This window comes from Lepisma saccharinum, chromosome 10, assembly GCF_977018435.1.
Source record: "Lepisma saccharinum chromosome 10, izLepSacc3.1, whole genome shotgun sequence".
NCBI lineage: Eukaryota > Metazoa > Arthropoda > Insecta > Zygentoma > Lepismatidae > Lepisma > Lepisma saccharinum.
Window position 1 is genome coordinate 71,185,457 of NC_139238.1, and position 16,818 is coordinate 71,202,274.

Sequence of the window (16,818 nt, forward strand, 5' to 3'; positions counted from 1 at the left end):
ACTTTCCCAATAATATATAACACAAACAAGTCGACGAGAAAGACTGTGCCCGAAATTTTTTTTTTTTTTAAAAAAAATGAAAAATTGTAAGCTAGGAGAATTATGGCCGGGGGTACCAAAATCTCTTACTATGTATCATATCAGTATAAGTAACTTTTGTACCACTTATCCGTACTGAACATAAGCGATAATGGAGGAAATAGATGAAGCAACATGAACAATGGAACACAAATTCAATGTCTGGAAATCGAACCCAAAACCTTGTACCTTGAGGTGAGATTATGAGTCAATCATTAAATGTTCTCTCCCAGTGGGATATCAGGAAATATATTTGTAGTTGATCTTTAGCACATTATCATCAATTCAACGTTCATCACTATTACTAGACTTACACAACTAAAATAAAATATTTATCTGGCTGCTTACTGTATTAATTGTTGCCTTAATACGGTTACAATTGAGCCGCACGATAGTTTCCAGACAAATACAAGATGTTCATAAAAAGTTGTTTAGAATTTCACATCGCAATAACAAGAATTTTAATTCACGTAGAAAAGAATGCTGCGGTTCATATGAAGCACTAACTAAAAGATAGTTGCCCGCCTCCGTGGCGGAGTGGTTAGCAACGACGCCAGGGGTCCCGGGTTCGAATCCTGGCCTGGGCATGGGTGTTTGTGAGTGTCCATTCAGCATGTCATCACTCATCCCCATCTTCGCAATTAGCTAACAGTGGCACAAAATCGAAGTAAAATAAATTAAATTAATCAAATATAGTTTCCGACTGGTGTAAAGAAATTGCGTTCAAATAAGAACAAAGTAGACGTTAAGCGGTGTTCAAGTTCGGAAGATTCAACAAATGCCTGTCTACTGCTTTAAACGTATGTTTCATTGGTTGGCACGCACCAGTTGACACCACATCGATGAAGAAGACGGCTCTCGATGTTACACTTTGTAGCCAACGCGAGAGAGTGCAAAGAGAGTCAAAAAGTGCAGCGAATTAGACGGGGATTGTTTGCAGTCAGTGATGTGCGTCTACGCGTAAACAACGATAGTCTACATTCTACACGTAGACAATTTTATACACGTAGATGACGTAATATATGTAAACAATATGGCGAAAGGTGATAACTTATCAAAGGCGCCGTGGAATTAAAATAAAATTATACTGCATATCAGTTGCTGATGTTTGAGGAGAACTTTTCATACTCTTTCTTCCAAATTCGAACAATTCCTCACCTAGGAAGAAACCTAATATAGAAATATTCTAGTGTTTTATGGGGAAAAGACTAATGTTGCCTCATGATTGCCATCTGTTGTTTTTCTTTTGCATACTATTTATCTTCTTCCATAGTTGATAATGGAAGAGAAGAGACATTTTGTTGTAAATACGATTCTTTTCAGTTTGTTAGGAACCAATATAGTTGAAAATGCACTTTCTTCTCATGAAACTCTTGAAAATTAATTTTAATGCACTTTAGATTGTCTACGTAGTCTATGTAAACTACAACCCAATGTAATCTACGCGTATATTACGTGTAGACGTAAACTTATAGTCTATAAAGTTATACGGCACATCACTGTTTGCAGCACCCCACTTTCCCACCTCCCTCCCCTCAATTCTTCCCACACCCCACCCCGACCCATTCTCTAGAGGTCGTCTCTGATCGCCATTGCCCAGTGGCGTGCGAACCCTTACTCAATCTGAACTCACAGACACTGTTCTTTAAGTTAGTCTCCAGCTCCTTGTTCCAGTTTCACCCAGTATTTGAAAGACCTAATCTTGGCTTCGAGATCCTCCCTGTACTTCCCCATATCCCTCAGGACGCCACACGTGCTTGCATTAGTGCTAGTTCTAAATAGTTTTTTTTAAGAATCGCGCTTGGATCTGATTTGTGTGACTCGTAACTGGGAACATATGCAAATTTGCATTCCTCCCCAAAAACAACTTAGGCCTTCCGATGGCGCAGTGAGCCTGACAAGTTAAGTCCCGATATGCGCAGATCGCTGCGGAGCACTTCCTATTACGTCATCCTCCCCCACCCCTCTTCTACGTACTAGTCTGGCCTTTAGAGTACGAGTGGTGCCAACTCAGCAAAATTAAGCTAAAACAAATATGACAAACTGTTGTTACTGTGTAGATTGACGATGCCGACTCATATCAGTTTATCAGTGGTTCATTTGATTTAATCCGGTCTTTGAAAATGCGTGCGGTGCGCGGATCCTAAACTATAATATTACGCACGCGCGTTAAGGTTTATAACGAAGAGAAACTACTGGGCGAATAACTTCATTTTCTGAATGCGACATCGAGCAGTGGCCTGGTTTTTTTTAAGCCGAGTGGGGGTGGAGGTTCTTTTGTTTATCGTACAACAATCGCTACGAGAAGGTAATCTGATAACACGCTTGCCAGTGTTCTTTTTAAAAGCATTGAAATGTTCTTGCTCCTAACTCTTGGCTGCATATTTTTGAAATACAAAAATCAAATCATGCCGGGTCCAACGAAATCCACAATCTGCTCTGGAAAGCCCCTGAGAAGACAGGCCAGATAAATTCTTTACAATGTTGCAACATATTTACGAAATCAGAAGGAGTTATATAAACTTGTCGAGTCCACAAGCGCCGCCACGGGAGTATCTAAATGGATGGTTTTTCAAGTTTAAAAGAATTGGATTGGATTGATTTGTTGTTTTAAGTCCACTTTATGCACAGTAAGGTTAATCGTGACTGGATCTACAGTTTAAAGTGGGATATGAACCACTATGTGCCTCCACCGGGAATCGAACCCGGGTCGCCTTGATTACAAGGCGAAGACGCTACCACTGCCCCATCGGGTAGGCCAAGTTTTAAAAGAAGGAAAAGAGTCGTTGGAGAAATGTGAGCTGAATTTCTGTACTCCACAGGTAGAAAACAGCCCAGGAAAAAGCTAATACAAATTTCGTTGAAAATCATCAAACCATTCCGCTCCCTCCAGGTTTCAACACTGCGAACCAACGTCGCTGCGGAGAATGGAGTGGGGAAATGTGGTGTGAGATGCGCAACAGCTATTTGCAGCGTCTTGTTTTTAAACTTGTCAAGTTATAGCGTCGTTGCCTTGTAATCGAGGGATCCCAGTTCTTATTTCCGGTGGAGGCATAGTGGTTCGGATCCCACTTTAAACTGTAGGTCCAGTCCCGATTAGCCTTACTGTGCATAAAGTGGACTTAAAACAGCAACTCAATCAATCAACCAAAAACTACCTCCCGAAATGAAGCCACAAATACGCCATTAAATGGGCATTCTCCCCAAACCAAGATGCTTAACCCTAACTTACCCGTGCCATAGGAGAAACTTGCTTACCTAAGGAGGCGCTTACAGGCACACACTTTTTAAATCACTATAAACAAGAAACCATTTTGTTGTTGAATCGTTGCTTCCTTTGTTGATCATATATGTTCAGTTATTTAATAATTATAATAATTAAAAAAATACCATCATTAATAAAAAATATAACCAACTATTGCATAAGTGTCACACATATTTCACGATTCACTAAAACTCACAAAAACCATTATAATTTTTCATTAATGATGTTTTGTTTATGGACGTGCAGTTGTTTATAAATTATAATAATTACAAAAAATACCATTATTATCATTGTACACTCTCACTGACATAAGTGTCACGAATGACAGAAATTCCAAGATGGCGTCTGATAGGCCCACCAAGTATATGTTGCCTTCTATTTACTTTATTTATTTATTTTATTTCATTTTGATTTGCTTTATTTTACTTCGCTTTTTGTGCCACTTTTGGTTAATTTTCGAAGATGGAGATGAGTGAAGAAATTGATGAATGGACACTCACAAACATCCACGAAAAGGCCAGGATTCGAACACGGGACCCCGAGCGCGATCTGATAACCACTTCGTCACGGGAGCCAGCCCTCCTATTTACATTACATATAGCTGTGTGTCTAGTAACAAAAGTAATACAAAAATATTGGGCACACCCTAGGAAACAATGTAATTTATTTTCAATTTCTTAAAAATATTTTCACGGTTGAAAATTAAAAAAATACACCCTCGGGTTAATTCACACAGTATTTACGTTAATATTGGCAACACTGGATCATACCGCTATTTTTTGCCAAGTGACAATTAGGATCAGCAGGGAGTATTAAGGAGTACGTCGTGAGAAAATGAATATTGCCCAGCGCAATTTACGACATGAAGTGTCAGGCTATTTCTTAGTGGCTGAGATAATACAATATATACAGTCAACCGCCTACAATGAGGTGTATATAAATAAACAATTACTGCAAGCAATATATCACAGACGGGTGCCTATTTGACGGGAAATGATCAAGAGTAATATAAAAAATATAGGTACGTAAAAACACATTTTCATATGTGTACACCCAAAGGCAAAAGAAATAGTAGGCGAATTGTCCACCACCATTTTCATTCGGTCTGTATTACACAATGTGATGTGGTGATTTAATTGATTTGTTCTTTTAAGTACACTTGATGCACAGTAAGGCTAATCGGGACTGGCCCTACAGTTTAAAGTGGGATCCGAACCACTTGTGCCTCCAACGGGTATCGAACCCAGGACCCCTTTGATTACAAGGCAACAACACTACCGCTGCGCCATCGGGGAGGCCCAATGTGATGATAGTGAATTGAAGTAATGACGTCAATAAGCAGAGAACAATACCTGCTTAGAACCAACATACTTTCATTCCTTAAAACAACATAGAATGTAAAATATAAAAAAAGTAATGAAAATATGGACAATATGCCTACCGTTATCTTTGCCATTGACTGTACATGTTAGTGAAGTATATGCAGTTTTTGATCTGGGGTGTTTATCTTCAGTTACAGGAGTGTACATGTCTAAACTCCATTGTGTTCAAAATATTCATTATTTTTGTACAGCCACCGGCAAAAAAATGGAACATATTCATCCTGAAAGACTGACTTCCTTGAAGTGCGTTACGGGTGTTGCCTAACTCTGAGGCGATACCAGAACTACCAATTGAAACGTTGCTATAGTGGAACCACAAGGAAAGAAACCTGCGCAGACCCCATCGCGCTGGCGGGTGGGGGAAAAAGACAGGAGGAAGAAGCCTTCAGAGTCGCCAACGTCAGTGTTGCCAGACCTATTGATTTCTCGGTAGGATTCCATAATAAACTATTGCTATGGCACCTCCGACGGCCAGCTCAAAAACACGTTTCCTGCTCATCTTTACTTGAACATGGAGGGGAGATGTGGAGTGGAACTCCACTCAGCCGTGAAAAGTGCTGTTTGAACTGTGAAATTATGTCAAACGCTACTCAATTGTGCTAGGACATTATTTTATTACTTTTACTACATTACTATTTTTAGATGGCTGTATTTTATCCCACCCTAAACTCTATTTTTATTTTAGTTATTTTACGTCGCTTTTGTGCCTCTACGGGTAAGTACGACAATATGGTTGAATGAAAAACTGATGAAATGGATGAAGTGACACAAACACAGTGAAACGTCCTTGCCTTACTAGGTAGAAACACTGACTTCGTAGCGTGGGCAAATTATGTTATACATGTATGTGTTTGTGGGTGTGTGTGTGTATTTCTAGCAGATGGGGAGGATGGGTGGCACCCTAGCATAAGCGTTGCTATCTTGAATTATTGAGGAAGACATGCTGTCTAATTCACCAAATATATTTCACATACGTAATGCATTTTTTCATTATGGTGCAGGACGCGTGCCCACCCCTATCGATAGCTGCACACGAACACCATCAGAAGGCAAATTGATTTGTTATTGTTAGCATTCGACTTGAAAGATTGTGGAAAATCGCTGACAACGAAAGGCGGCACGTTAGCTTCATCTGTGAACACAACTTTCTACCATTTCCTGTCATAAAAATTCCTCGCGATAATAGAGGCATCCCAACCCCTTGTGTCGATGCAAATTTGAGGGTGTTTTCCACGCACCCTCTAACCGGAAAATGCGGAAGAGATGAAAGATGTTGGTCGGTTCCTTCGGGCGGTTTACTTTCTTTTGTTTGAAACATGTCCACTCCTGAAATGGAGATCTTCGGTATATTTTCGCCAAACACAGGGTGCTGGGTTTAGCACCATTGTTACAAAAGTATCTGTGACGTTTACACCGTAAACAATGCGCGCCACTCCCTCTTGCCCCCCCTCCCCAGTGCGCACAACTATCCCGCCCTTCTTCCCCCAAGAACGTCGTTCATCCTCTTCTATTAGATCATCGGATTTTGTAGCAGAACTTCTGGTTCCCAAGGAACAATCTCCCGAATTTTTCAAATCTGACCTGGCAACACTGCCCCGAACACCGATAACGGCAGGGAAGTTGCGCGAACGCTTTGGACGGAAGGTTTTTTTCCTTGTGGTCGAGCTATACTGATGCTGGCCCATAACCATAGACTTAGGCAACACACATATCGCATTGCAGGGAAGCCAGTATTTCAGGATGTAGGTGTCCCATTTTTATTGCCGGTGAGTGTACATTTACCACAATCGATTTCATGAGTTCATTGATATTGATTGATTGAGACACACTTTATGCAGGGAAGGGAAAAATCGGGAGTGAACATAAAGTTTAAAGTGTGATCCGAATCATTATCCCATACAGCACACATCTCCCATGGATATCCATTGGATATCCACAATGCCCAGATCAGATCCATGGATATTATGTATGTCCATTGGATGTCCATTAGATATCCATTTCTGGATATCCAATTCTAGATATCCGTTGAACGTCTATAGGATATCCAGAACTGGCTGCCACAAATATCGTCCAATTCCGAATATCCAATACGTTCCCAGATCCTGTCCAAAACTGGATATCCAAAACACTTCCAATTCTAGATATCCAAAACATATCCAGATCTTGTCCAATACGGGATATACAAAACACGTCCAAATCTGGATATCCAAAACACTTCCAATTCTAGATATCCAAAACATATCCAGATCTTGTCCAATACGGGATATACAAAACACGTCCAAATCTGGATATCCAAAACATATCCAGATCTTGTTCAAAACGGAATATCCAAAACACATCCAATTCTGGATATCCAAAACATATTCATATCTTGTCCAATACGGGATATCCAAAACACATCCAATTCTGGATATCCAAAACATATCTAGATCTTGTACAAAACTGTGTATCCAAAATACATCCAATTCTAGATATGTAATACATGTCTGGAACTGATCCAGAACTTGTTATCCAACAATGAACATAAATTAGTCATTGTCTGTGGCCCAGCGAATATGTGTCACCACCGGATATCGAACCCGGGATACCTTGATTACAAGGCAACGACGCTCCCACTACCCCATGGGATAGCAGTCTTTGATATTTCTGTAGTATCGAAATTCGTTAAGAGTTAAGCTAACCGAAAGAGAAACTGTAACAGAGAAATGGCCACCATTTTGAAGTCCACCATCTTGGATGTGGGTTGAATCCTTTTTTTAATGCAAAGATGGCAGTATGACATAACAAGGAAACATTAGAATTTCAAAATTAATCCAAGTCTGCAGTCAGTTTTAGACTAGGTGCAAATGTGGACAAAGTACCAGGCAGGGTTGTTAAAGGGCCGTAAATTTTAATTAAATTCATTTCCGGTCCTGGAGAGAAAATCAGCAAGCGTAAATGGGTTCTGGACCGTAAATAACTTTTTCATGTTTAAATTGTTTCAATTCGGTCCAGGATCCTTTTTAAAGGGTAAATTTAAATACGGTTAAGGAACTTTTTTTCCGGATCTATTTAAATCCTATCCAAGTTCCGTATTGTAATGAAAAGAATACGCAGCTTGCACTGAATTTAAATTGCTCGAAAAAAAAAGGCCCCGGTCCTGTTACGCAACCGAATAGAACTCATTCAAATATCTGGGTTCCTGAGCGTTTTAACATATTCTGGTACCAGGTGCCGAACCTACAGATGGATATTGTTCGTTTTACCCTCAAAGTCTGGTGCTCATTTTAGAAGTATCAGCAAAACAATGCGAGCAGAGAAGTAGTGTTATGTTCGCCTGAAACTGTTTTCGGATCCTCAAAACGTGATATTTAATATGAATAAGTACTTTATGCTATTTGCTCCCACCGTTAGCTCACAACCAAGTGCTCGGTACTCCTTAGGAAGAATACAAGCAGTAGAACTCCATCAAAAGGGGGAAAAAATAGATCAGGCGCCAGAGACTCGTTAGCGCCCGCCAGTAATGTATTTTCCAAGGTGTTCTGAGAGCAATGCTGTCCACTTGGTACACGACCTAATGGCGTAGTGGTTAGCGCAGGGTGCTACGACACCAGGCAGTTCGAAATTAGAATCTTCGGTAAGACATGGATGTTGTAGATGCTACAAGAAAAGTAAGTATTTGTATTTTTGTTATTAACAGCATTTGAAAATAAAATCCTTAGAAAAATATCTAGACCTGAAAAGGATGGGGAGACAGGTGAGTGGAGAAGGTTTCATGAATGCATAATTTGTATTCATATCCATATATTATTAGAATAACTAAATCAAGAAGACTTAGGTGCGCAGGCCATGTGGCACGAATGGCAGAGGAAAGAAGAGTTTACAGGATTCTTGTTGGGAAACCTGATGGTAAGAGACCAGTAGGAAGGCCAAGACGAGGATGGAGGGATAACGTTGAGATTGACCTAAAATAAATCGGCAAGAATGGGACAGATGGAAGGCTTCTATTGCTGCAGCTATAAACCTTCGGGTTTAAGAATGCTAGAGAGTTAGTGAGTTAGATATTTAGCGTCGTTTTTCTTCCAATTTTGGGTAATTGCCACGATGAGCGTGAGCGATGAAAGGATGAAATTGATGATGCGATTTATGCCCGCCGCCGTAACGCACTGTGCTAACCACTCCGCCACCGACTAGAGAAAAGTAAGAAATTGGCAATAGATAAAATGTTAAATATAATTGAAATAGTCCTACGCACAAAAAGTAAGTCATTAATAGTGACATCCAGTTTGAAAAGTGTGTGTGGCATCTGACTGTTATGCGGGAGACACCCGTTCGATTCCTTTCCGAGCAATATTTCATGCATGGAGCGGCTCAGCCTCTAACAAATGCCTATACTGTTGCGAAGTAAATGCTGTAGGGGTGACGTCGCTCTCTCGTTGCAACGTTTCCAAGCGTACGTCTGTTTTGTTACTTGTTTTATTAGCTTGTTGTACAATGTTTCGCTGTTTTGTGTACTATTGTACAACTTTTAACCAGTAACAGCACCGATCAACTCTCTCTCCTCTCTCTCTCTCTCTCTCTCTCTCTCTCTCTCTCCGTTTTGCAGTACGTTTGGCAACATGCGGTGTATCCGACACTCATTTGATTCGTTCCTCCAGCAACGTTCAGGTACCTTGTGACACGAAAATGCCCGATGTCAGTCGAAGAGAATTCAACTGATCGCTGATTCGTTGTTTCCCCGCCGCCAGCTGAAATTGCGATCAGTATACCGGGGGGCCTAAATGTGGCCGGAGCGTGGTACTCGTGGTGCTGATCAGATCACCACAACAGCATTGCCAAGATTGTTAATGTGTTCGTCCCTACTTCAATATTAGATAGCTCCACCTTTGCCTTACTGTGTGGATTGGAGGTTGATAAATTGAGCACTTCCCGAAAATGTCACCTACGAATGTAACTTTCGGTAAGGAGGGGGAAGGGGGCATTCATTTCTGTATCTACACAGCAATTATTAAGAAAGCATGAAAACTACAGATTCATTTTCTAATTCACACAAGCCTACCTTCGTGACGGAGTGGTTAGGGCAGTCCGCTACAACGCGAGGGGCCCCGCGTTGACCTGGGCGTACGTGTTTCTTGAGAGTGTTCCTTCATCAATTTCATCATATCATCACTCATCGTCACGTAAAATAACCTAATTCAATCAATCAATCAAACTCACTAAAATATCTTCCAGGATGTTTAGCGTTCCACTATTTACGGTACTGAATTTTCTTGTTTAGTGATTCGTTATTGCATTTTGCAACACTTATATTTAGTAATTTCCTCATTCTACAAAAAAAATAACATTTTATGTATAACAATATAAAAAATCACTCAACTTCCTGCATCTTTTTCCAGGATGCACTTTAAACATTTCGCCTGAACTGCAGATGTGATGCATTTTTTGTTTCAACTGATGTATTTATCTTACTGTGCGTAATGTGTGAAACATCATGCGTCTTGAGCCTGCAAACTACATAATTAGATTGTAGTTGTGCCTCAATATTCCCTAAAGCTGTCCTAAAATAAGAGTTCAGCTTGCAAAATAAAACTTTTTAAGTGAAAAGTGATGTTAAAACATAAAATTCAAAATAGAGTATATCCTGCATTTGACCTCTATGACAATCTTGTTTCAGAGTTTCACTGCACAAATCTGCAAGAACGAAGAACAGTTCATGAAAATATGCTCCTGTGGAAATTAATAACTAACGACACTGGCGCAACGAATCTCTCATTAGAAGTCAGACATCTGGTTTCCTCACTAAGATCGAGACGCAAAAATGATATATTATTAACGAAACCGGCTAGAATTGAAAAAAATCACCAATATATAGAATGTGCAAAAGTTATAAGTCTAGTAGCTAGGAACAAAACATCGACATATTTTCTACGAACCTAAAGGAATTCCGATTAAATATCCTCAATATATTTCGTGATTTAAGACAATACACGTAATACGTTGAAATATATATATGTATATATAATATATAGGCCTACATATATAATAGTAATCATTTTATATTTTTGTACTTGTTTTATTTTTATATCTTAATTATTTTATATTGTATTGCATTGTATAATTGCATCAGCTAAGCTTATTATAATTATTATGAATTAGTACAATGCCAGATTTATACGTACAACGCTGTAATTGGGCATCTGCGCGTGTGTTCTCAATAAATAAATTAATAAATTGGGTGGGGACTCATGCCCGTTGCCCCTCTTCATGAGCACTAAAATTTCATTAATTCATTTCTTGCCAACAGTTTGCAGATGATTTGTATTTATAAAACATCATTTACATTAGAACATTTTCTTCTTGAAAAAATTGTCGGTAGATGTCACCTAACTAATAGAAGCGTATACATTAAAATTCTCAGCGGATTTCTGAAGGAGACTGCAAACTTTTGTACATGTCTGAGTGACATTTGTATTTTCTTCTACTTTTAATAACTTTGTACAAGAATAGTTTAAAATGAACTTCATAATCGTTGCTCTTTTTAAGAAACTGTGGCTATTCCCTTTCATTTTATTTACAAGAAAATATGAGAAATACATTTGATAAAGTTCACAATCTTCTTCATAACCTAGTCGTTTACGTGATACAAGTTCCTATCATCTGAAAATGTATGCAACATGTATACAAGTTTCAGACGAAACTCTTTAAAAGTAACCATTATTTGATGACCTTTCAAGAAATTTGTAATTCGCGAGATTTCATCTGAAATGCAACAACGTTTTCTGCATATTTTCGGATAAGGATGCAAGATTGTATTGTATTGTATTGTAAACAAAGGTGAATTAGTAATTAATAGTGTAGGGCGATATATATTGTGTCTGCGATTTATCGTCACGATAGTTTAGCGAGACGATATATAGCTGATATCTGAAAATGTATCGTATCGTATCGTCAGTGACAATATTTTCTTGACGATATATCGCCATATCAATTATCAGAATTATCCATCCCTGGTAATTCATCGCCAGGAATTCTGTCTTTCTTTTTTTCTTTTCTATCATTCTTTTTTTCAGTTTTTCTCTCCTTTTGTGTTTTAAGTCAACCTTATGCACGGATAGGCTAATCGGGACTGAACCTACAGTTTTAAGTGAATTCGAACCACTCGGAATCCTTCCATTACAAGGTGACAACATCAGAAAATCTCACATTCTCTCTCACATGTAATTATTGATTGAAATAAAAAAATGGATGCGTCAGCAGTTAGGCAATTTGCGCCCGTCATTCTACACAGCTCCGAACCTTACCATAGCCTATGAACAATCAATACGTGTCTCCTCTCCTTAGCCAGGTTAAAACCTGTCAGTAAACCGGTAACTCGGTCATGGAATCCTACAGAAGCGACTGGTGGGGAGTTCGTCGTGCTGACCACACATCACCCCGTGGTAGTTAGGGCCTGTTGCGCCACGGGTTATTATTATTCCACTCCAATTATAAGCAGCAATTTACCAGAGTTATTCTTTAAAATATTAAGAAATTACATCAGAATGTAGAAATACCTGTTAAAATCACAAGATGCATTTGTTTTTTCAGAGAAAAACAATGGAAACCTTGAATTTTGCATGCCGGAAGTGCGGTAACAGAACGGAGCAGTTTCGCTTCCGGCGTCTCAGTGAGCCATAACCCTCAAGATGACCTGCAGATTTCTAGCCGGAAATTCCGTGCTTCGATTCCGCACGTTCCAATGCAGTAAGCGTTACACCATTTGATTTCAATGGAAGCAGACGACATAAATTCTGTTGCCGGATTTTTCGTATTTCCCCGCGTCTCAGTGAGCGAGGTCCTTTTGACGAGGGTTGTTAAAGGTCCAGGAATTTTAAATAAATTCAATTCCGGTCCAGGAGAGAAAATCAGCAAGCGTAAATGGGTTCTGGACCGTAAAGAACCTTTTTATCTGTAAAATATTTCAATTCGGTCCAGAAACCTTTTTTCCCGATCAATTTAAATACGGTCCGGGAACCCTTTTTTCCGAACCAATTTAAATTCTGTCCGGGAACCTTTATTCCGGATGAATTTAAATTCGGTCCAGGAAGGAATCTTTTTTTTCAAGAATGAATTCAAATTCGGTCCAGGAACCTTTTTTTCCGGAAGAATTTAAATTCGGTAAAGGAACCTTTTTTCCCCGCATCAATTTAAATACGGTTCACGAACCTTTTTTCAGGAACAATTAAAATACGGTACAGAAAAAGATATGCAACTTGGACCGAATTTAAATTGTGCGAGAAAAAAGGTTCCGGTCCTACAGTAAAACCCAATGGAACCAATTAGAATTTACGGGCTCCTGGACCTTTAACAACACGCGAAAATGTCGGTCGGCTTTTTTTCCGTCGCCTAGAAAGATTAAAATGCCGAACAAGTTGTTGATATTTATTGATAGGCTATGGTTTATTTCCCTTCGCTTTTCCGCCACTTTCGACTAATTGCAAATATTGGGATGAGTGATTTTATGATGAATGAACACTCACAAACACCCATGCCCAGGCTGGCATTCCAACCCGGGACCCCTGGGCCGGAAAAGTACAGGGTGTTCATAAAGTCCCCGTACAATTACAAAAAAACATAGCTCGGAAACCACATGCAATAGAACAATGCTGTTGATTGCAAAATGAGCTACAACTATCCACGTTTATATGACAACCATAATTTTTCAACAAGATGGGGCACCCCCACATTGGTCCAAGGATGTTCGAGGTCTTCTGGACCTGGCAGGACCTGGCAGGTTGATAGGCCATGATGGACCAATTCCCTGGCCACCGCGCTCTCCTGATATCACACCCTTCAATTGCTTCTTCTGGGGGTATGTCAAGGATTGTGTTTACCGCACAACGGAGAATATCCTAACTGTTACTGGGACGTGTATGGGCAGAAATGGATTACCGCCTTGATGTTCTGAGAGCAACTGGAGGGGCGCACATTGAGGTGAAGCATATAAACGTGTAGAGTTTTATCTCATTTTGCAATCAACAGCATTGTACTATTGCATGTAGTTTTCGAGCTATGTTTTTTGTAAAGGTACCGGGTCTTTATGAACACCCTGTATATACTGTATATATGCATACTGTATATATACCTTGGTGGTGGAGTGTCTAGCAGGCGCGCTATGACGCAGTGTGAGTGCCCTTTCATCAATTTCATATCATACTCATCCTCATCTTCGCGATTAGCCAAAAGTGGCAGAAAAGCGAAGTGATATAAACAAAATCAATCAGATATGCATAATGTGTGCGTGTTCCTGAGAACATATCTAACCTCATATAATTTATGTTCTAAACCTCAATATTTGCCAACACAACAAACATAGCCGTGAGTTGAGAATCCGACGTGAAGGTTTCTGAAACAACATGTTTTGGTATCTTTGCAAAATTCAATAGTACAATACGGAAGAGGAAATAAAGATATCTGGAGGTTGAAATAGTACTTACGAATGTAGCCACGGCTCACTTCTATCAGGGCCAACAAGACGAGAACAGCCTTCATCTTGCGAAGAATACGAGTGACTGCACCTGAGGTCGCGATAATGATTAAACGAACACCAACGAATATCTCGGCACAATACACCAATTATAAGACACCTACTGTCGCATATAATGCTCGGCCTTCAAAGGTGAAGCCAGTCACCCATACGAAGTGACAAGAATGCCGATCATCCTTTTGTTTTGTCCTTCGACCATTGTTTGGGGGTTGAAGGGGACCTGACATGGATTCGGAAGCAAGATATGTGCGTGATGTAGCTTTTGCGAAGCGCAGCGATGTTGCCAACTTTAGAGAAAAGATGCTAAATTTGGAGGAATTTTTAAGATCGCCTGGGCGATGAAGTTAGACAAAAACAGCGGCAAGTGACTTTCCTGACCTGTTCAAACAATGTCAACGGAAAGTTTCAGCAAGATTTTCTCCTACTGCTTTTGTGATCATAGCTACTGAAATTGATTCCTACTTTGTTTTCTCTTTCTTCTATCTTCTTATTATCATCATTCTTTCTTTTTAGTCTCTCAAGGGATACCCAATGGGGAGACATTGCACAGTGGTTACGCTCCCACTTTAAACTGTAGGCCCAGTCCCGATTAACCTATCTGTGCAGAAACTAGAATTCAACCATCAATCTCTTGCCTTTCTGTTTCGTTCTTCTGCATTCTCTGTCGTCTGGTCTTACTTACTTATGCTTTCCATCTCTCGTTATCTCTTTAGTTTCTGTTTATCTTTCGTCTTCTCTTTTCCGTTTCTCTATTTTTTTCTCTCTCCATATGCTGTTGTGTATATTTCTGTTACATATCTTCCATTTTCGTTCTTTTTGTAGTCTCTTTTTCTGTTTCCTTTCTTTCTCTCTATCTATGTCTCTTCTTTCCTTTCTTTTCCCATTCTATTTCTTCTCTATTTCTGTATTTTCTACCTTTATCTTTCTTTCCTTTCTCCGAATATTTCTTTCTCTTTTATTTTCTATTGTCCATCTTTCCAATTCTTTTTTTCTGACTCTCCTTCCTGTTCCCTATTTTTATCCCTTCCTCTCTCTCTTTTCTTCTCCTCTAACTTTCTTCGTTTCTTTTCTTCTGTTTTCTATTTTCCAATCTCTCCTTTCTTCTGTTTTCTACTTTTCTTTATCTTTTTCTTGTTTTCTATTTTTGTTTATCTCTCTTTTCTTATGTTTTATATTTTCCTTTCTTTTATGTCGTGTAACTTTCTTTTCGATTTTCCATCTCTCCTTCTATCTTTTTTGTTTCCCTTTCTCCCCTTTCTGTGTCTGATTCTTTATTTCTTCCTTTCTCACCTTTCTGTTTCTCTACTTTCTTTCCCTACCTCCTGTTGTCTATCTTTCTTTTGTTCTTTCTGTCTCTTTCTATATTTCTTTTCTGTTCCCTATTTTCTCCCTTTATCCCACTTGCTTTCGTAGCACTTTCTCTCTGTTTGCTTCTCCCTCTTTCTTTATTGACTCTTTCTGTGACTCTTCCTGTATTATAAGTGAATATGAAAATTTGACATACTGATTAATTTAATGGCAAACGGGTGGGTTAAGAATATTTCACAGTGAGCTGTAGCCCACCCTAATCCAGGTGGCAACGACTTCAACCATACTTCACGTGTTATGGATTGAAGTCGAAAGAATTTACTTAATATTTTCCAGGCTACTATTAATCCATTATTTTTTATATTCTGTAGCCTAAGGGGACCAGATTTTTAAGACAACAAAAGGGACATTTTTCATATGTTCCTAAAGGAGAATGGGACAAAAAGGGACGGTTTCACCTTAATACTTGGCTAGGTATATCTCAATACAAATTATGTAAATAAATAGTTTATACTGTGTAAATAACTTACATAATATGATGACTGATATCCACTGCACTACAACTAAGCAGTCCTGTAGAATTAGAAGTCATTCATTGATATTTTTCCGATGTATGGATCTTCTTCAGTATATCATTCTTTGCAAATAACACAATGTGAAAGTTGACACACTTGTGATTGGAGTTCACCTTATTAATCAACATAGCTTTCAAAGTTTGTGCTCAAAGAGCGTTCTTGTCACTTGTCCACAAATCATTCATGTAAGAAAACACTCGATCAGTTGAAGTTTTAGTACACAGAGAAGAAACTCCAACATTTTAAAAGAATTGGAAAGTGGCACGTATTTTCTAACCTTTTTCCATCTTCCATTTTGCAATATTTATGGCGTTTCTATGACATAGTTCCTGGTAATACTAGTAGAGAAAGTGTATTGTTGCAATAACTCTATGCCGTTAACTCATTGTCGCAAAGTAGGAACATTTTGAGTTCTGTTTTAAGGTTAAAAGTTGGGACAGAATCTCAAAAAAGAAACTGCTGCTGTGTACTTGAAATTCAAAAGTCGTGTTACATTATTTAGCACTTCATTTATTTAAAGCTAGAAGATTGAATTTAATGACATAAAGGTTAATCTAAATTTGAATGTTAGTAAACTGAGAAATGTTGTGAAAGGTATAAAACCACATTATCTCCCTCTCTCTTAATCTCCTATTCTTTCTTTCCTTTTATCTTTCTATTTTTCTATCTTATTAACCCTTTTCTGTCTTTTCTTTCTATATTTTC

General features: G+C 38.9%; 1 protein-coding gene across 1 annotated transcript in view; it reads right to left on the minus strand.

Annotated features, from left to right (window-relative positions):
* The window catches only part of LOC145993941 (protein takeout-like), a 224,376-nt gene extending 210,102 nt beyond the window's left edge, over nt 1-14,274 (minus strand). The window contains exon 1 of the mRNA XM_083129906.1: nt 14,181-14,274. Within this exon, the coding sequence (XP_082986032.1) occupies nt 14,181-14,235 (55 nt within the window). The 5' untranslated portion in view covers nt 14,236-14,274. The remainder of the gene's footprint in view (nt 1-14,180) is intronic.
* Nucleotides 14,275-16,818: the final 2,544 nt, after the last annotated feature.